At 43.3% G+C, this 20,812-nt stretch overlaps 1 protein-coding gene across 1 annotated transcript in view; it reads left to right on the top strand.

Annotated features, from left to right (window-relative positions):
• COL22A1 (collagen type XXII alpha 1 chain) overlaps positions 1–20,812 on the top strand; it is a 215,783-nt gene that overhangs the window by 99,368 nt on the left and 95,603 nt on the right. Inside the window, exons 12-16 of the mRNA XM_086609339.1 lie at positions 9,301–9,354; positions 10,953–11,006; positions 12,374–12,427; positions 17,601–17,654; positions 19,624–19,668. Coding sequence (XP_086465465.1) covers positions 9,301–9,354; positions 10,953–11,006; positions 12,374–12,427; positions 17,601–17,654; positions 19,624–19,668 — 261 coding nt within the window. The remainder of the gene's footprint in view (positions 1–9,300; positions 9,355–10,952; positions 11,007–12,373; positions 12,428–17,600; positions 17,655–19,623; positions 19,669–20,812) is intronic.

The following is a 20,812-nucleotide window of genomic DNA, read 5'->3' as shown; positions in this document are numbered from 1 at the left end:
TGTGCTATTTATAGATGTAAAGACATAAATTAATCAATGTCATGAAACATGACTGGGTTATTTTCTACTTCCGTGAACACTTCCCCTCTAGCACTTGGCAAGCTGTTTGTCTGGTCCTGAGCTGTGCTGGAGCTTATACTTCGAGACAAGGAAGTTTTCAGAGCAGAGCTGTTCTGTTCTTCATGTTTCAAAGGATCTGAAAAATGTATCTTTAATTGAGGACCTTCTTGCCCCAACCATGCAAACAAGAAAAACTGAAATTTCAGTAACTACTGATCCTGCTTCTGGGAATCCAACCCATTGTAGTCCAGTTTATTTCTCAGGTTATTCCTCTGCGTAGTGGGATTGTGATACCAACTGAATCCAGTTATTTACTGCCTCCTATTTGGTATGTTCAATCATAGCTAGCTCTGCAAACAATTTGACTGTTTCTTAATTTGCAGATTTATCAGTTGATTGAGCAACTCTTCTAGCTGTTGAACAAAATATTTCAAATACAACAGCTTCCTCCTGTTCTCTCCTGTCTTCTGTCTTTTTCAGAGGTAGATGATTTCTTCAAGGAAGTACTCTGCTTGGGGCAGTCTTGATTATAGGTGGACCAGCAGTCCAACATTGTCAAAGGTTTCTGACCACCCCAGTCTTTCAGAAATCTTTTATATAGTGAGCGAAGGAGTGTCACAGTGAGGATGCAACCAGTGCAAAGCTAATGAGCATGATCATGGGTGGCAATGACAGCTTTGAAACCTTTAGGACATTTCCAGGCTATTCTGAATTCTACAGTGACCTTGATCAGGGTGTAGGTGGTTTCTAAATCACTAAGCTCTGATGCATCTTTTCTCCTGCAGTGCCAAGTTTACGGGTGACCATATGCCAAATTAGCTGATACACACCTAATTTTTTACCTATTTTGATGCAAAGGTGGAGCGTCAGGTTTCTTCAAAGAAAGATATCTGTTGTTATCCTTCAAAAACGATGCACCTGTTCTCCCCAGGAGAACATTCAATGAATAGAATCATATGATGAAGGGTCAGAAGGGCCCTTCTAGTCTCATGGTGGGGTCCATGATGTTCATGATAAAGTTCAAGAGTTCAGAGACCCTTGAAAGACAAAGTCTCCTGATTTTCTTCTGAGTAAGTACCTTTTGGGGGCGATTGATTTCTGTGCAATGCATTGAATAACATCTTTGATATGTTTCCAGTGTAAAAAATGCCCATAACTATCATTTAACCAGCTGCTTGCATACCAGACTGGATCTCCTGATAGACTCACCAAACCTATGACTTTTACTGACCCCTGTGTATCATGCCCTCATGGCCTTCCCGTTTATTAAAACAGAACATAGTACAGAGATCCAGCGGAGAAGATTTTCTGCTTTGCTTGGAATGGACTAAAGTGAACTCCAAGTTGAGAGGAATGTCTTATTGCTTGTGGAAGCAGAAGATAATGCCAGTTTTGGTATCAAATTTGCCAAGGTATTAATAGGGTTTTAGCATCATTAAGCTAATAGAATCCTGCATCTGTGCATTGGAGGATGGCAGTCATTTGTGCTACCTGTCTGGTCAGCAGCTTTTGAAAATTGAGGTAGGTGACATATATCCACTGCATCTCTGCCTCTCAGTAGATCTGCAGATCATCCCTGGCTTTTAATAAAATCTTTGTCTTTGCCTCGCCTTTAAAAAAAGACCCCAAAATTACAATATTTTTCACGTAAAACTTATCTTGTCTGGCTGCTAGTGACAAAGTTGTGCAATTTTTTTCACTTCAGCCTCCTTGAGTTGGTAGCTCCTGAATGGAAAAAAACTAGAAAAGAAAGCTATTACGTCCTTCCAGACTCATGCGATCTCTTGGAAGTGTTTTCGGCCATTTAAACCTGAAGACCACACTCAACTTCTGACATCTCTTCTGTCTTTCTTCTTCATTTTTCTCATCAAATAGTGAAAAGAGTTTAGTGTGCACCATGGATCAGCAGCAGGCCACTTACCCATAGTCTTCTAGTTTGTTCTTTGTGAACATCAGATTGCCAAGTTAAATGCCAAAAGTGAGAGGAAGAATAAAAATGCCGAAAGCTAAGTGAGAGGAAGAATAAGTGTATAGTAAGGGCACTGACCTAGGACACAGGAAATCTGGAGTGAGTTTCTATCTTTGTCTCCGACTCCGTCTTCTGCTCAGTTGTACCTCTGGGTCGTCACCCTCATGACATGAATGCAATATTACAGTTGCTACAACTTCCTTCTTGTTTCACAGGGATGCTGTGAAGTTAATTAACAGAGGAGAGAGAGATGTGTTAATAGTGAAGTGGTAACACTGCGCAGTTCAGTTTTGCTTCTGTCTCCATTTCATCTTGCCTGCTTTGTTCTATTTTCCTTCAGCTCTTGCTATTTTGTCTTCTACCTTGGATATAGGTGCCCCAGTTTGTGCAGCTGTCAATAAGCTGGCTGTGTGATTTGTGGGGTTCTGCATGACAGATTTTTTAAGGTCTCCCAATGACACTTTTCTTGACATTTTGTGACAGGGTTAGAAATTTGTATTTCATTTTAGGATTAGAAAAGTGGCAGTTTTGTGTTAGATGTAGACCAGTTTGGGAGAGAAAATAGAGAAAGTGCATAAAATTGACCTTAGAATGATTTATCTTCTGTTGTCTGCTCTGTAATCTCAAGGAAAAGTCTGGTGATTTACCTGAATTTGACAGGCAAATGAGAATCTAACCATGTGTTTTGGGCTGATGTTTTTCCCCATTATTTTCTTGTTTACTTTGCTCTCATTCCCATTAACGTAGGACGTAGGCCGCAACCCAGAGTTTGAAATAAAATATATGATTATAGGCTGCAGCTGCTCTTGACTCGGAAGAAATATTTGTAAACTTGACAGCTACTTGAGGAGCTGCAAGTGGAGGAAAGAAAAGCAGTTAAACTTGAGTAGATTGCTTAAAAACATCACTGGGGTATTATTCCTTTGTGTGCTTTTGATGTCTCCCTAGGATGAGGTAATACTAAATTTTATCTTTCCATATACCTGCAGATCCCTTCCTTCTCTGTTTTAGGTTTCTTTCTTTTCAGAGAAATTCTGCTATGAGGCTGGATACGGCAAAATCCCTGTATTCGTTGTCCTCAATCTGAGGAAACGTATCATCTGGCAATTAGATTATCTGCTTTTTAGTTTCATAGTTCTCTCAGTTCAGCCATCTGAGGATCTACATGGGATGTAGATGTAATTTGGTCACAGACCATGAACGTAATGTTCAGGAGATTCTTTGGGGTAGTGAGGCTCACTATAACCCAAGTGAGGTTCATTGTTGGATGATATGCAATGAATTAAGCTGTATGTGCACATGTTGGGCATGTAATGGAAGTTTTTAGAAAAACAACCAACCTTCATGACCATGGAGGGATCACTAACCTAGAGGTGGCATGATCTGTTAAATCCACGTGACAACTGGTGTACCAGGCAGACATCCTTGCTCAAATGTAGAAATTGGATAACTGCTGATGTACACAAGCTAGTAAAGGAACCTATCTGGGTGAGCCTACACTTCCCCAGCTCACCTCTATATTTTTAATGGACGATATGCTTGAAGCCAAGGGGTGTATCTTTATTCTTCGTCACCCCAGTACTCTGTCTGCAGCAGCTGAGAGTTCCCTGTGCTCTGAATTTCCTCATGATGTGGCATTTCTTTTTGTCCATTGAGTCTGGACAAACTGTATGCTCATGTAAGCCCTGCTTTGAGACCCCCAGGAAGGACAGAAGTAGTTCTTAGGCCTTGCTTTGTATCATAGAATGGTTTGGATTGGAAGGGACCTCAAAGATCATCTAGCTCCAACCCCTGTGCCATAGGCAGGGACACATTCCACTACATCAGTTGCCCAAAGTCTCATCCAACCTGGCTTTGAACACTTCCAGGGATGGGGCAGACACAACTTCTCTGGGCAACCTGTTCCACTGCCTCACTACCCGCAGAGTAAAAAATGTCTTCCTTATATCTCATCTAAATCTCCCTTCTTTCAGTTTAAGTCCATTGCCCCTTGTCCTATCACTACATGCCCTTGTCAAAAGTCCCTCTCCAGCTTTCCTGCAGGCCCCCTTTAAGTACTGGAAGGCTGCTATAAGATCACCCCTGAGCCTTCTCTTCTCCAGGCTGAACAGCCTCAACTCTCTCAGCCTGTCTTCATAGCAGAGGTGCTCCAGCCCTCGGATCATCTTTGTGGCCCTCCTCTGGACTTGCTCCATCAGCTCCATGTCCTTCTTTTGCTGGGGACTCCAGAGCTGAATGCAGCACTGCAGGTGGGTCTCAGCAGAGCAGAGTAGAGGGGCAGAATCACCTCCCTCAATCTGCTGGCCATGCTGCTTTGGATGCAGCCCAGGACACGGTTGGCTTTCTGGGCTGTGAGCTCGCATTGCCAGCTCATGTTGAGCTTCTCATCCAGCAGCACCCCCAATTCCTTCTCCTCAGGGCTGCTCTCAATCCATCCTCCTCTCAGCCTGTAATTGTGCTTGAAATTGCCCCAACTCATGTACAGGACCTTGCACTTGGTGTTGTTGAACCTCATGAGGGTTCACATGAGCCCACTTCTCAAGCGTGTCTAGGTCCTTCTGGATGGCATCCTTTCCCTCCAGCGTGTCAACTGCACCACTCAGATTGGTGTCATCAGCAAACTTGTTGAGGGTGTGCTCAATCCCACATATCCCAAAGTGTGCTTGGTGAGAGTCTGAACACCTCAATTAAAAAGTAAATAAAAGCAAATTCAAGATTCTGTCCTTTTTACGGAATTCTGCCTGAACCTTTTGCTTTAATATGACTCAGAAATCCTTCCTGATTTGCTTACAGAATTTATATAAATTCCTTGAGAAATGAAAGATGGAGTTTTCAGAGTGATTTGTCTAGTGCTACATCCTATGAGCTTGCAGCATCCTATTTTAGGAAATTTTAAAGCCAAGCTGTCATATTTGTTCATGTACTTCCTCACAGGTACCACTACCTACACATTCAAGTTTTTGTCCACAGAACTATTGACTAAAGGAGCAATAGGTCACCTCACCTAAAGTGTCAAACTACTCCAGAAAATGTAGGCTAAGCCTAAGGGAAGCTGCCTTAGAAGCTATACATTCTATGTAGAAGACATATACATTCTTAGAAGCATATATATTCTATGATTCTGCAATTCTGTACTCTGTTCCCCTCCTTATCAGTGGTCTCTTCTGACTTTGCTGCTTCTTCTGTTTCCCTGATCCTCATTACCTTCCTATTCTGGTCCAGAAAGGGACAGCTTTCAACGTTCAGACATCTGTAGAGAAGATGGGTGGCAGTAGAAACGCATGGCATAAACAGATTGGTGTGGTTTACATGTCGCCACCAGATTCTCATTGTGCTGGGGCTGGGAAAGCAGCCAGGCTGTGGGTATATCATATTATTTTCACCCCTTTCAGTGACACAACCAGGTTTGGCCTTGGTGCAAGGATTGTGATGGGCTTTTCTTCCCCAGGGCTTAGCGCCAGATGCCGAAGCCTACCCCTTTTCCCACTGTGGTGCCTGGATCCTTCAGCCCAGCGCACTTGCAGACTGTGTCTGCTTGGCAGCTGTTTCACCAGCCTGGGCTCTCTGCCTCTATTTCTTTATTATATTTGCATATTGCTTGCAATTTTAAACTGAGCTTTGGAGCATAGTGACTGTCATTTAATATTTATTCATACAATGTCCAGCAGAGTGACCCAAGCAGGGAACAAATGAGGCGTTGCTGTAATTCAAGTAAATGATCGCAGAATAACTACTGAAAAGCGAAAAATGGCATTTGTAGAAACATGTAGCTACCTGTGTGCCACGTAACCTCTGTGTACTCACAGTCTGTGTCGCTGTATAACTTCAGAGCTCGCAGTACCTGCCTGCCCTCCCTCGTTTGGCAGTATCTCCTTCCATCTCCTTTCCATGATATGACTTTGCAGCCATATTGAACAAAAAGTCCTCTGCTTGCTGTAGATCAGATGGCTGCTTGCCAAATCTAGGTTCTTTTGACAAATATTTTGTCAACGGTGAGCTAATGAACGTGTTTACTCTTTTGCTGACTTTGGTGGAAATATTCGATTAAAAGCCTCTGACTGTGCAGCACAGAGGATGGAACCAAACATGGCTGGCTGGCTTTCCAATGGATAGGAGAAGGATGGCATGCCCACGAGCCTGAAAAGGGGAAAGCACTTAGTAAAATCTACTGCCTTCCTTTTGAGCTGAACTGCTGAAGCTGTAACCTACCCAGCAGGAACTCCTGCTGAATAATGTTATTTCAGGCCCCTGTGATTTCTTCTTCGGCCAGTTTTGTTATTCTCTAATTGCAACTTTCCCTGGCTTTAGAAAGCAGTTTCCAGGATAGATGTGCTGGCAGAGCCCCTCAATCCACAAGTGCTGGAGGGAGGTGAGCTCTTTTGCTAACCCAACTGACCTGATCAAAGGTTGAGGGGAGGGAACAGGCACCTTTTTTGGTACACTAGCACTTCCCTAGGTCTTAGCATCATGCTGAGCACAATGCTTGGGATTTTACCTGTTTAAAAAAATCTGGTGGACAAATGAAAAGAAAAGGTGATCGTTCTGCAATGCAGTTCATGAAGTTGGTTAGTTTAAAAAAAAAAGGAATTACTCAGTGAAGTAAATTGCTCTGGCAACATGACTTCATTCCAGTTAGCTGCATCCTCAGTGGGGCTTTTGGCAGCTGGCCATGAGTTAAGGGTGCAAGTTGTTGGTTGCTTTCCCATCCCTGCCTGTCACAGCTGCTTTGTCATTATGCAAGCACAGCAGCACCGGTGCTTTTCTTTCCTGCTCTCTTCCACTGCTCACTCCTGTAGGTTATGCAGTTTGCTCTGTCAATGTAAGCGTTTCGACACAAGCAATGCAATCTCTTCTTGTGCTTTTATGGAGGTTCAAACAGCTGCTGAGCTTACTCTAAGCCTGACAGTTTTTTTCTGTGTAGCGAGGGATACAAAGCAGCTAGCCAGGGTTAATGGGGAGTTGGTGAGCAGAAGTAGGAGCCTTTTCCATCCCCTAGCCTGGTGGGGTTCAGTGGTGGTTCCCCAGGAGACGTTAAACCTGTCTCTAAGTTGCTTCTGTGCAGTTTTCTTCTTGGGGAGAAACTGGTAAAGCTGGTGGAAACTCAAAGATTTCCACTGCAAACTGGTTAAACTCTCTTTTTTTCCAGTAAAGGGTCAGCTCTGTGCCGGGCTGTCTGACATATGGCAGTACTGGGCTTTCCTGGATCACATATTTCTGAGCACAGTGCACCCCTGAAGCCCCTCTTCCCTTCTTGGTGACTCTGGAGCTTACAAGTGGGTGGCAGTTCAGGCTGACCAGCTGTCTCTGGTCACCAAGTGGGAGAGAGTTTACAGTGCTTGCAGTCTCTTGGTTGTGAGGGCCAACAGATCTGCTCTGGGCTTCAGATTTTGTGGGCAGCTGCTTGAGATCTGTGGAGAGTCAAAAGGACAAAATCACACCACTTTAGTTAATAAACAAAAAATACAAAAGGAGAAGCCTTTTTCTGGGATACTATTGGCTTAGGAGATAAGTTATCATTTGCGTCTGGGAAGAGAAGTAACCTTATTTTTGGAGGTTTTCAACCCCAGTTGGATAAATGGTGAACAACTTGGTCTGAACTCACTGTTGATGGTGCTTTGAGTGGGAGGTTGGAATAGAAACCTTAAGAAGTCCTGTCCAGCAGGAATGACTCTGTGAGCACTGTACATCAAACTTATTGACTGATGCTAGGATTAATTTATTCAACTGTGCCAAGGAGTTACTACTTTATGGAGGGGGAAAAAAAAAAAAAAAAGTCAAGAGAAGCTAATTAACCATATTCCTTTACTTTGCATAGAAAAGATACAAATCGTTCTCCTATCTATGCTGCACGCTTTGCCATGGAACAGCAGTTCTTTCAAGTTATATTAACCTCTTAGAGCAAACGATTTCCTGAAAAATTACATTTGCTATTTGATGGGGTTTCTATCTCATTAGGGAGCCATTCAAATACAGCAGATCTGATTTTTACCACTAGCTGCCTCGCGAATTCTAGACAGAGTGCTTCATGAAGGTTCAGTTTGCAAGAAATGTGATTATAAAAGTATCTAATTACTTTAATTTGTATATACAGCACAGATACTTTCCAGATACTATCTTTTATTAACCTTTAAGTGCCAAATATACTTATAAATAAATAAGGCCAGATTTTGTCACTCTGTCTGACATTGACTGGAACCTTGCCCTAGGAATACATCCTTTTAAGTCTGCTGAACTGCTCATGCAGGGGAAAAAGGTGTCATATAAGACTGAGTGGGGCAGAATTTGGCCTGAATTTGTCTGCATATTTACGTAGCTGTATGTATATACAGGCAACTTAGAAATATACGCATCAACTGCTTAGCCACTTTAAAGCTCTTTCAACAGGATTCTTCTATGTTATTGGGTTTTTATAAAAGCAGATGGGAAAAAATTTCTCAGTCGCTTACCTCTGCTCTGTGGCATGTCGTTTACCAGAAGTACTAGTGGCTTTACATCCCACACATGGATGTAAACGTTTCAGGTAGAAGAAACACCGGTAACAGTCCATTGAAGGACTCATGTGAACATCTCTTGTAAAATCCAGCAGTTCTGAATCCTGGCTGCCATTAGCCAGAGCATGAACGTGCAGGACAGACATAGGCAGGCTGCTGGATCACAGCCAAGTACCCCACGACAGCTCCGTTCACAGAGCTCTGGCTGAAGCCTGCTCTGAATCTTGGTGGCATTAGCTGTTGACTATGAGAAGCATCTGTTGATAAGGTCTAAATGGAGCGGCTTCCAAGGTTACATTTTGGCCTAACGTGAGCAGGCAAAAGGGAAAAAATTCCCACATTTGGGTTTTTCAAAAAAAATTTCACGTCATTGAAAACTTGGCGTGTCAGTAAGTTGGCCATGCCAAATTTTGAGTCCCTGTGCTTTGAAATGTGCCAACAGGAGAGTTTCTCAGTTGAATGTTTCTATGCTTCAAATACTTTTATTTAACAAAGATTAGTCTCTAATCTTGTTCTTGGAAAAAGACTTTTTTTGGATGATATTTACAAAAAGGAGGGGAGGGAGGGATCAAACTGAGGAAGACACTTGAATAGAAAATTGAAAGTGAACGTATACAACTACGGGCAAGTTACAGGTGACCGAGAACAGTGTCATTACTGCGAGGCGGAGAAGTTGACCTCAACTGTCAACAGATGAGAACTGTGCCATCTAAAATACACAAATATACCACAGGATGCTATGGCATTTCATTTGAGGTATCTTTTCCATCGGTGTTTTAGGGTGAAGAAGGACCCCCCGGCTTTCCTGGACTGAAAGGAGCTAAAGGAGAAAAAGTAAGTCTGAGTCTTTATTAATCATACTGTGAAAAGTTAAGTTTAAGCTATTGTGGAAGGCTAATGAAAATAGGCCCCCTTCTAAGTCTTTTGTTTTGCCTCTGTGTTTTCTTGTTTTGTGTTAACAAGGTAATAAGAAAAAGACACTATGCTGTTGTACTATTTTTCACCAAAGTGCACCTTAAAATCTTTAAACCTGTTTGACAATGCTCAGCCATATTTGACAAATGTGTGGAGATCTCAAGGGCATGAATTTTGTCTAAACTTTTTAAAACTCCAAAACAGAGTGGAAGAGTGAAATAGAATAGAGGCTCAGTGCTAATGCCTCCACAAACAGAAACACCAGTTTCTTCGATGTGAGACACGGAAGGCCAAAGATTATCATGTCCTTTCTTGCACTGAACATAAATAACTTTTGGACTGAGATAGCCTTTAGCTGCTTATTGAGGCAACCTCTTAAACAAAACAAAACAAAAACACCAACAACAAAAAAATGATCCTGCACTCAGCTTGCTCTGTCGAGTAGTATTTACTTTGGACACATTTGTCAGAAATGCCTAAAATATCATTTGCAGGAGGGATTTTAGGACTTTAGACTTTTTCCACTTCTTGTAAAATAGCAAATCATCAGGATTGAGAAGTAAGGTTCTCCTCCAAGTAATATGCAGCAAACCAAGTCAGTTTAATCAGAGCCCAGAGTGGCCATTAGCAGTGCCCCTGTCTGTTCCTCATTTGAGCCTTTTTTCACAATGCACTTAAAAAGAAACTGCTGCGGTGCCGAGAAGTAGAAACACTAAGCCAGTTCCTCATCATGTGCATTGGCTTGCCTGTTGTGTGTCTGTTCTCTTTCCATTCTCTACTTGTTCTTCAAATTGCCAGCTGCATGCAGCAGAACTTGCCTTTTCTCCATGTTTGCCACGGTCCCTGTTAGCCGTGGTGCTGCCATTCTCAACATTATTTAGTCCTGTTTGTCCTGGTGCATGGGAAGATTTAAAAATTGGTGCCTGGTTTTTTATTTCTTTGTGTTTTTATGGCTTCACATGTTCACGGATCTGAGAGTCGCTTCCCAGTGGCCAGTGCAGTTCCTGAGGGCTGTTTGAGTTTTTCAAGACTTCCTTTTCTCTTTGTTTTTAGGCTCGCTACTTAAGTGCACTATTAGAAATGTGCCTGCAGGCTTCTGAGCTTTGGGATGGATGCTGTACAAGCATGGAATAAATAAAAAAAAAAAGAAAAATAAATTAGTATTTAGGGACAAAACAGCAGTTTTTTGAGACATTGGAATGGTGGATGGAGAGACTGAGCGGAGATGATACTAAGATGACTCAACGGTTGCATGTCTAATTAGCTGCAGAGCTTTTATATTAGTTTATTCTTAAATGAGCTAAGTGACCAAGAGGTCCTAGTTCCTCATTAACAGCTCATCAATTGGCCACAGCATGTTAATGTCAGCAGCAGTTCCTTCAGAGACTGTAAATAATAAATGTTTACATTGAAATGATTCTTCTCATTCCTTGTTCTCGTCCTGATGCTTTACTCATGTCCTTGCACTTGCAATGGTTGGTAATATTGTGCTGATGGTAATTCTGTTGTTGTTACAGGGGTCCCTGGGCTCACCTGGCCCCCCTGGGAAGGATGGAGCAAAAGGAGAAGCCGTAAGCCTTTTTGTTCCTCCCATGTAATCCTTGCCTTTCAGTGCAAGGCAGGCAGTGGAAATCAATCTGTATTGAGTGGAACATGTCTCAGGGATTTGAACGGCCATTTTAGGAGCGGCAGAAACAAATGGCAGGAGGTTAATAGCCCCAGCACTCTCCGTCGCACGTTTGCAACGATGGCAGGTGTCGTATGGATTAGCCATCCTGAGAGGCTCCCGGGGCAGCTCTGTTACTGTTCATTAAGACGGGAAAGGAGGTCAGTCATGGCAGCCTGTGGTTTGGGACCCGCTGCTGCGGCTGTGTTGGTTAATAGCTGCAGCTGCAGAGCTTGGCCATTTGTTTTTAGTGTGGCAGAGAGTCATCAGCTGGTGGAGATGGCAGGGGGTGCAGGGAACCATCCTGTGCTTGCACAACAGACAGGGGTGAGAGAAATAGATGTATCGGTCACAGAAGCAAGGACCTGAACTCCTCTTGTGCACTGGTGAAAACTAAGAGCAAAGGAGGTGCAGGGTTTGCTCAAAGGATGAAGCATACCAAATGTTGCCTTTCAGAGGACTACATTTGAGGAATAACACCACAAACACATTTTCCCGAATATTATAGAAGTGTGGTTTAGAGCTTTCCCTCCGTTTCCCTCATTGATCACCATCTCTTTGAATTATCTTCATCTCAACAGTGGACTTTTATCTTCTCATTCACTGTCCCTTTGTGGCAGTCATTTGGTGGTGATTGAAGGAACTTGGGGAAAGGACTCTTCAGAAGGTCAGATAGACACAAAAGTAGTGATATGCAGCAGAAAAACTCTTTTTGCTGTTACTTACATCCTGTTTCTGCTTTGTGTGACACTCATCCCACTTCGGAAAAACTGATAATTTTCCAATATAGCTTCCAGAACTGATACAACTTCGTCACATCACACACGGCATGGTCTGGAATTGGACAGTGACATGCTTGAACTTACAGAATTTCTTACAGGAAGTGTTTATTGCACTACAAGGTGACTATTCAAGATCAAATTATGTTGTCTCCATTATTATCTCCGTTATGTTATCTCCAGGGAATCCATGATCGTAGACTGAGTTGGCGCAAGCTGTTCACAACCTAGAGAACTCAATTCTTGCTATCTAGGTGGTTGTGTCTGAAGAGCAGATGAATATCTTCTTCACTTTTCAGTTTGTCTCTTTCTGCTTTTATTTTTGCGAAGAAAGCACACCGCTAACTTTCAGATCTCTGGATAGTGATACTTGGCACTCCAAGTGTTGGATAGAGCTTCCATTCCTAAAGCTGTATGTAATGACTGTTTTGAGCCATCTTAGCCTTTATCTATAAAAGATTAGCATTTACCATCATACTGCTGTTACCTGCAGGGTGAACCAGGACAGCCAGGAGCATTTGGACTGCCTGGGCCAGCAGGTCCTAAGGTAAGCTTTCCATCTCTTCTTTACATGAACGGGTATATTTTTTTGTATGTGTGGATTGCTTGAATTATTTTTTGGTTATGACTCTCAATATTCTCACTGGTGAATGAAGAAACTCAAAATGCTCATTTTTATCAGGAGTCTGCTGACATATCAGCTATTAGGCAAGGTATGTAAAGAGAAGAAATACCTTTTGTTCAATCAACAGCATAGATGGAAAAGGTGAAGAGAATATGTTTTGAGGCAACATAAGCTTTGCTTCATGTCTTCCCAGCTCTAACAAAGATGCAGGTGAGAATTATTATCCCTACTTTGTGACTAGGGGAAAAAAAGAATTGCGGAGAGATCCTAGCCTGGATGTTTCTGCCTATGTTGGGAGCTTCAGTTTGCACCAGTGGACAGCGGCAAAGCGATACGGAACTTGAGCCAATGCTTATATCCAGTGCTTCTGGATGGGGATCTGGTGAGACTTAGCTGAGTGCCAGAAATGTGACTAAATTTCGAAGCCTTTCTCACGAGCAATTCTTTACCCTCAGCTCTTCTTACCTTATTCCCTAGTTACTGAGGGAATAACTACCCATCAACCAATTTCAGTTCTGTTGTTGTAACACAACAAGAAGATGGTGCACTAGATTGACAAGTGACATCATGCACGACAAGTTCAGCTCAGCCTGTGAAATGTGCTGCAAGGACAACAGATTGATTGCCCAGATTTACTTTACCCAGTTCTGCTCCTGTACAAGCAAAGGTCTTTGAGCATCACATCTTTGTGGAAGAGCCATATCTGGTCATCTGAACCTCCCACTGAGTTCACTGGTGCCTTTGTCCTCAAATAGGAGTTAAGTACCTGAACACCTTTCCAGATGTAGTCCTGATTGTCACTTGGCTCTATCTGAGAGGACTCTGTGAAGCAGTTCACTTGTACAGGTCCTTCTGGGTTTCTCAGCTATAGAGACACATTCTCCAAAACGTCTTATTTTGTCATAGAGAAGTGTTCATCATTTCCTGAAGTCTCATCAGGAGAGTATCAGAACTAATGGGGTGTTTGTGCATCAGCGGAAATACTTGGCAGCCATCTCACACTTCTCTGCAGGAGCCATATTGCCTTCAGCAGCACGAAGGGGTTGATTGTGGAAGCTGCACGTTCAGCAGGCGATAAATGCAAAGCAGGGCTGGGCTGAGCAAAGGCACTCTGAATATTGTTTTGTCCTTCAGTGGGATTTGGGAGTGGATGAAGTAAACTGTATTCATCACCCGCAAACGCCCGTCAGTGTCATCTCTCCTATTGTATAAATAAATACATGCCTTTTATCATGCATGTTTCCCATAGTGGAATTACAAAACCAACAGACTATAAAATGCTCCTCATGGTATGAAGTTCCTCACCCTTGCTTTAAAAAGCTTTTACAAACCAGGCTAAACTAAGGCATCTACATCTACCTCCAGAAGGATCCTGGAAAATGCTTACTGTTTCCCACCAAGTTCATCAGGCACATATAGTTTAGCCAAGTACTGAGGCAATGCCGAACAGAAGTTCTGCGCTATGGACTGGGCTAGATAGGTGCTGGTGAGACTGGACCTAAAGATGTCTGACTAGGCAGTGCCAAGTGCTCCCAGGGCAGAATTAAGCTTGGCTAACCTCAGCCTCTCAGCTAAATATAAAAAGATCTTGTGCTTTCACAATGACTTTTATTTACTTCAAGGGATGCGCTGGTTACATGCAGTGTCCTTGAGCTGGATTCTGGCCTGAGCTATTTTAAGAAACAATCCTAACTTTACTGACAGGGCTTTAAAATCTAAAATAAGAATCCACGCTCCTTTACTCCTCAGTGTAAAGTCCAACCACCTTGCCGATGTGGAACGGGGTGTGTAGAGATGGGTGGAGTTGGCAATCAGGAAGGTCACATCTCCAATTAACTGCTGTAAAGATTGTTTTTTGCCAGATCACTTATTTTTATTTAAAATCATCAGCATTTATACAGTGGCTCTGGGCTCTCCCTGAGGCTCCATGGAGAGCTACCTTGCAGTTTCTCCGGTCGGTTGGGATACGGACCTTCCTGGCTCAATCCATCTTCATTTGCATCGAGCCAAGCGCGGTGCACGCTCAGCAGCTGTACGTGCACCCCAGGAAATTCAGCCCCCTGCTTATCTGCTTGGCTGAGGGATTTCCAGTCTTTTGCCTCAGTGGGAATTGCCGGCACTTTCTTTCTTTTAGGGAACTATTACAGACCTCATTAATTGTGTGAAGCTTCCAGTAGCATAGATAAGGGTCCTGCAGACTTCTGGTAATAGGACTTCAATCCACAAAGGTACCGTAATGGATGATGAGCCCATTAGGGTACATGTATGAGTTACAGGAATGAAATGACCTCAGTATGTCATCTCTGGTTTTACTACTTTTGCTGCTCAGTGAAGTCTCCAGGGGAGATTGTTCCTGGCTGAGTGTCTTCATCGTAAAATTGTGTGGGTTTTTTGCTGTTTGTGTTTTTTTTCTCTTTCTCATCAAATTTGAGGGGCAAACTTCATTGCTCACTAAGAAGGATATATGATCCTTCTGGCTATGAGCCCGTGGAAGCAAAGAAGAGCTCTCAAAGTCAGCCTTGTGTTAATCAGTGTTGAAACTTCTGGTTATAGAAGATGCCACAGTGGTCTGAGATGGCAAGAAATATCCACTTGTCAGTGGAGAAGGCTCCCACATAAATATTTTGTACCTGGCAGGTTAATTTAAATGGAGTAAGTGGGTCCAGAGATAAAAGGCTATGCCATAGGTCCCTCACTGTATATTACAGCAGTGAGACAAAGCTTGAATTTTTAAGACTAGATCCTTTAGCCCGTAAAATCCTGCAGCACGTATTCAACCTTTTCCTTCTTTTTTTTTTTTTCTGTATCTTTAATAAAAGGTTAAAGAGTTTTTTTTGTGGCCGTCATTGCTATGGCACTGACATAGGTATAGCATTCCAATCTGAACCGACAGTTATCTGCACTTGATAGAAAAAACAGAAGGAGAGGGGGGAAAAAAAAATCAAGCCTTTGAAATATGAAGTATTAGGTAAGAGTTTCATTTTTCTTGTTTGCTTCAGCTGTCGAAGGTCTCACAGTTCTCTGGTTTACCAGACATGATCTCAGCACAGGCCTTGAGTGGGATCAGCAAGTCTTCTCATCCAGACAAACCCAGTTTCTCTATCCATAACTGTTGCTGAGTGTTATAACCATGTTTTATGTAATGGCACTGAGTTGGACTTTGATAATTCGGACAATTCAGAGCAGACCTCTATTTCTGTATGGGTTTTGCCTAGATTTTGATAGTAGCATTTCTCTGCTGGCTGAAGGCAGGGATTAAGCTCATGCTTGCTGCTCTCTGCCGTAAGAGGACTCGCATCTCTCCCTGGCCTTGCAGAGATCCTCAGGTGCTTGATGTTGTAGAGATCCCAGAAACACCTTTGCTTGTGCCTAAGCCCAGTTCTTGTTAACCTGCTTGTGCATTTTCCCCCTGGGTTCTCTCTCTGGTTCACTTCCATTCTTAACATGGGTTCAAACAACTTTACAGCTGGGCTGGTGAACTGCTTACAACTTCAGGGCATGGCTTCACCTGCTTTAACAAGTCAAGTCCTCTCTGGTAGAGGGAGAGGACAGTTTTGGTAATGAGCTCCTTAAAGCGGTTGTGAAACAGTAGCCAAATACTGTTCAGCCAGCCTACCAGGTCTGTGCTTGACGACTGCTCCAAATGAGATGATTTTATTTGGGTTAAGGCAAGTGTAGACAGTGGTGTGACATGATCAGCCTTCTGGGCACTTTCGTTGGGACAAAAAAGCCTCAGTTCTGCTAATAATTCATTGCAAACACATCCTGCACTTTTTTAAATGAGAAATATTTATTAATATGAAATGTAGAAATGATTTAAAAATAAAATCTTGTTTTGAAGCCTTATCCACTACAGCCACCCAATACAGGAGATAACCAGATGAGAGAGGATGGGGAAAAAGGAAGAGAGATAAGCAACAAAATAATCAGGCAAATAGGTGATACAAGGTGACGAACCAGTTCTCATGAACAACTTGTGAGGCCCAGACTTTCTCCATAGGATGGCTCTGAGCCTGTTCAGCTGAGGATCCAGACCATTTGCAGGCACATAAAAGCACATCGTGAGTGCTCTCCATTTCAGTTTACTTTCTCCAGGGAGAAAGTCAGTGTGCAACCAGCTGAAGGGCTGCTGAAATGTACCTGATCCTCTTGCATTTGTCTCACTTATGCTGAAAATAAACATTGGAGAATGTAGTTCTGATCTGTTTCTTTCCATTTACTCTTCAAAATGTAGAATCGTAGAATGGTTAGGGTTGGAAGGGACCTTAAAGATCATCTAGTTCCAAACCCCCCACCCTCCACTACACCAGGTTGTCCAAAGCCTCATCCAACCTGGCCTTGAACACTGCCAGGGACAGGGCATCCACAACTTCCCTGGGCAACCTGTTCCAGTGCCTCACCACCCTCAATGTAAAAAATTTCTTCCTTATATCTAATCTAAATCTGCCCTCTTTCAGTTTGAATCCATTGCCCCTTGTCCTATCACTACACACCCTTGTAAAAAGTCCTTCTCCAGCTTTCCTGTAGGCCCCCTTTAGGTACTGGAAAGCTGCAATAAGATCACCCCGGAGCCTTCTCTTCTCCAGGCTGAACAGCCCCAACTTTCTCAGCCTGTCTTCATAGCATATGTAACATTTTGAAGTCTATGGTTCGTTTATGGTGGGATGTAGCCGTTGCTGCAGCATCTGCAGCAATGTACGCCTGTGCTGTGTTCCACCAACACTGTGTTCAGGAGTCAAGGAGACAATGTGCACACAGGCAGGCAATAACTGACATTGCCAAAATTTCTGAAACAACCTATAGAGGAACTTGCATGGGACAGTTTGCATTTACGTAGGGCAAGACTGAAAGCCGAAGGATAAAACTTGCTAACGTCTGAGAGCTGGGAACAGAGGAAGACATTGGGGTGTCACTTTGAGTGAGTACCTGGAAAGTCTGACACTGCTCTGTGTATTAGCACTAAGACAGTTGAGAAGCCCCAACGGCCTGCTGTGAGCCCAGGAGTGCAAGCTAGAGTCCTGAATAACTGATTTTATTCTTGGTCTTTTATGTGAAACAGTTTCTGATGTTTTACTGTATCTCAATTCCTTCCCAGGGATCTGAGGGAAAACAGGGTCCTCCAGGAATTAAAGGCTACGTAGGAGCACCAGTAAGTCATAGCTCTCAATAAATTTTTGACACTCTAGAAACTTTCTCCACTTTTTCAGTGTGTTCTGCCCACCTATCTTTTTTTTTATTGAGCAGTATAGAGTACATCTGACCAGTCTCACCACTTAGCTGTACTGTGTCCAAATGGTGACATTTTCTCAAGTTCATTGAGTTTCTTCTGACTTCTTTAAATGAGAGCAGACCTGTGGCCAATAGAGCTATGTCAGTAGAAATTACTTGATTACTGAGATATAACAGCTGGTCATTTTGTGATGCTCCCACTGTAATGCAATTGCTTTGATCTGTGTCGATGCACCATTTATATGGTGCTCAAAAACTTCATCATAACACCAAGAAAAAATACCTCCTCTCAGCAAGTTTCCAATCATATTTACCAAACTGTCAGGGAATAGCCTTTGGGTTCAGGGGACAAGCCTGTCTTGAATGAATGGACAGCAAGACCAAAATAAATCAGATTCTATCAAGTTAGCATCACTGTCTTGTGGTCTCACCTTGGTAATTACGGAGGCAGCCTTTAAACTGGTGTTGTAAAGGCTGATTGGATTTTCTGAGGTTTAATGACCCGACTGTACATCAGTGTGCTTTAGTGGCACACCAGACATGCTCATGCACTAAAAGATTTCCCTGGGCTGGCCGAAGATTTGCTTTACAACTCACTACAAAGGGGCCCAATGTGTTCAAAAGAGCTCGAGCACTTTTGTCCTTGCCCAGGTGCACGCTCTTTCCCTGCGCTGTGCTCATGTGGTGCACCCTTACTGAAGGTCCCATCCATTTCTATTGTAAGATTGACATTTGGCTTGGGCTGCTGAGGAGGAGCAAAGCAATAATTATCTACTCTGTCTACATGAGGGCCCCACAGTTATTAGTGCATTAAAGGAGTCACATTTTAAACCTCCTGCCATCTGCTTTTTGGAAATAGTAGAGTTAATTCTGCACTGCGTGGGAAGCTGTGCAGTCTCAGTTTGGGTTGTTAGAGATGGACAGGGCTGTACAGAGTTTGCTCGCAGTCAACCGTGGCCTGAAATCTGAAAATCTGGATTATCTAACTCATCCTACGGGCCAAATAAACCCAGACACATAGCTTTCATTACCTCGGAGGTAAGCTTCCACTATAGTGTACAGTAAATTGAAGTTTAAATACAAATGTGCTATTAGAATAAGAAGCATTTTAAGCTTTGGCAGTTTTAGAGGCCACTACTGACTGAGCATATTTGTCTGCCTATAGTCATTAGTTGGTTGCTCAGTTGCTACAATAAAGGTAAAATACAAGGCACTTCCCATTCCAAGGGAAGATGAAATCTGCTCCTGCCCATTGAATGGATTGCCTGTATTAGCATCGCTGTCTTTCATCAAACTAAGCCCCAGAAAATGGTTCTAGTGTACCTGGGAGGAGATGAATTATGCAGTCCAGATGAACACTGACATGGGATTCATAGTGCAAAAATGTGTTTTGGCCTCTGGGACACGGATTATCCGTCACTGGTCAGTTCTCAGAGGTACCTGCTGTCTGCCTGGCTACCGCATCCAAAACCACCAGGAATGGGCATTCTTGCTTGTTTATGCAGTAGGTTTTTCCATCAGTATTGTCCTCCACTTAAGTCCTCATTGTTTATGACAACATGAAAAATGCAGAGCGTTGGTTGTGTTCCAAACCATCTGCAGCTCTTGTGTGTTCCCTGTCCCTCCACGCTGCTGTTGGCAGGAGGGTCGTGTGTCTGTGGGCAGTATAATATTACAGACGTTCTTGGGCCCATGGATCATCCCTGCTCTGTGAGTCTGCTTAGACCACACTTGTGGCCAACTTCAAGGACTGGCAACATGGAAAACGTCCTTGAGGTTCACTTGAATATGTTGTGCAGACATGCACAGTGTTTTGGTGAATAATCAGAGGAGGTAACTATACCTCTACTTGGATTGAGCTTTATAATCTCTTTTTCTTTTATTTTTAGGGTCTACAAGGCGAAAGAGGAGAAAAAGGAACACGAGGAGACAAGGTATTCCTGCTGCACACTAGGAAAAGCCAGGCTGCTCTTTATCTTTGCCGGTTAGGTGAGATGGGCTGCCAGACTAGGAGCCCCGGAACTGATTCATGATGGAGTTTCCTCATGGCACTGCACCTCCTGGTGTTCTGGAATGACCTTCCACAGGAGTGCAGGAGGGTTTTACAGATCTCTGCTGTCTATTGAACACACATTTAGAGACTTCTTGTCTGTGTGTAGCCAGGGATGGAGCAGAGAGAGGAGGAGTGGAGTGCAGGTATGTCACTGGGAAGATCTAGTGAGGTGTCCATGCAGAGTGCACCACCTGAGAGTTGTGAATAACCATCAACTGCTGCTGACCACATCTCCATCCAACATTTTCCCATCTCACCCCAGTTGCTCAAATTATCCAATTTCCTACATTTCTGTCTTCTCTCATCACCATAAACTCAGTTTTTAATGAATACCAGGTAGTTTCTATGTTAATGGGTTCATCCAACTCATGTTCCTTCCCAGTTCTCTGCTCTCTCCTGTCTGGGAATGGCTGTTTTACACAGCACAAGACACTCTGGGATTTGAACCACATTCATAGTTCAAGAAAGAGGCCAAGTGCCTATTATAACTGGAATAAGCATTTAAAAGGAGAGCTGGACAGACACAAAGGTTTTTGTTACGTCGGTTTACTCGTTGTGTTCAGAGGGACCTCAGATGTGTCCACACTCCTGCTGCATACTTGCCAGGCAGTGCTCAAGCCTCCCCAGAAATGCCACCAAAACCACATTTTGCTGCCAAAAGAAGCAGGTGCTGGCCCCTTCCTGCGCCCCAGCAAGCAGCTGGAGATGTGGCATCACCAGACTCTCAGCCCAACCCATAACCCTCATTTCTCCTGCAGGAAAACAGGCAGCAGTTCCTTTCTTGCCAGCTCTGAGTGGCTTGCAGCCCTGAACAATGTTCTGTCTTGCTTATGTCTCAAGCTGATCCTGAGACAGGAATATCTCAGTGCTGCTCTGGCAGCTCTGCCTGTGTTCAAACCGTATTTAGTGATACGTGGCTATGTGTGTCTATGCAAAGGAGGGAGTTACTAGCTTGCTAGCGTGGCCTTGTTCCCATTTGTTTGTCTCCATCTCCTTCTGGAGAAGAAACCTGGAGATTTACACTA

The sequence above is a fragment of the Tauraco erythrolophus genome, chromosome 3 (assembly GCF_009769465.1).
Source record: "Tauraco erythrolophus isolate bTauEry1 chromosome 3, bTauEry1.pri, whole genome shotgun sequence".
NCBI lineage: Eukaryota > Metazoa > Chordata > Aves > Musophagiformes > Musophagidae > Tauraco > Tauraco erythrolophus.
The sequence above is the reverse complement of the archived record's forward strand: the minus strand, read 5'-3'. Positions and strand labels throughout refer to the sequence as shown.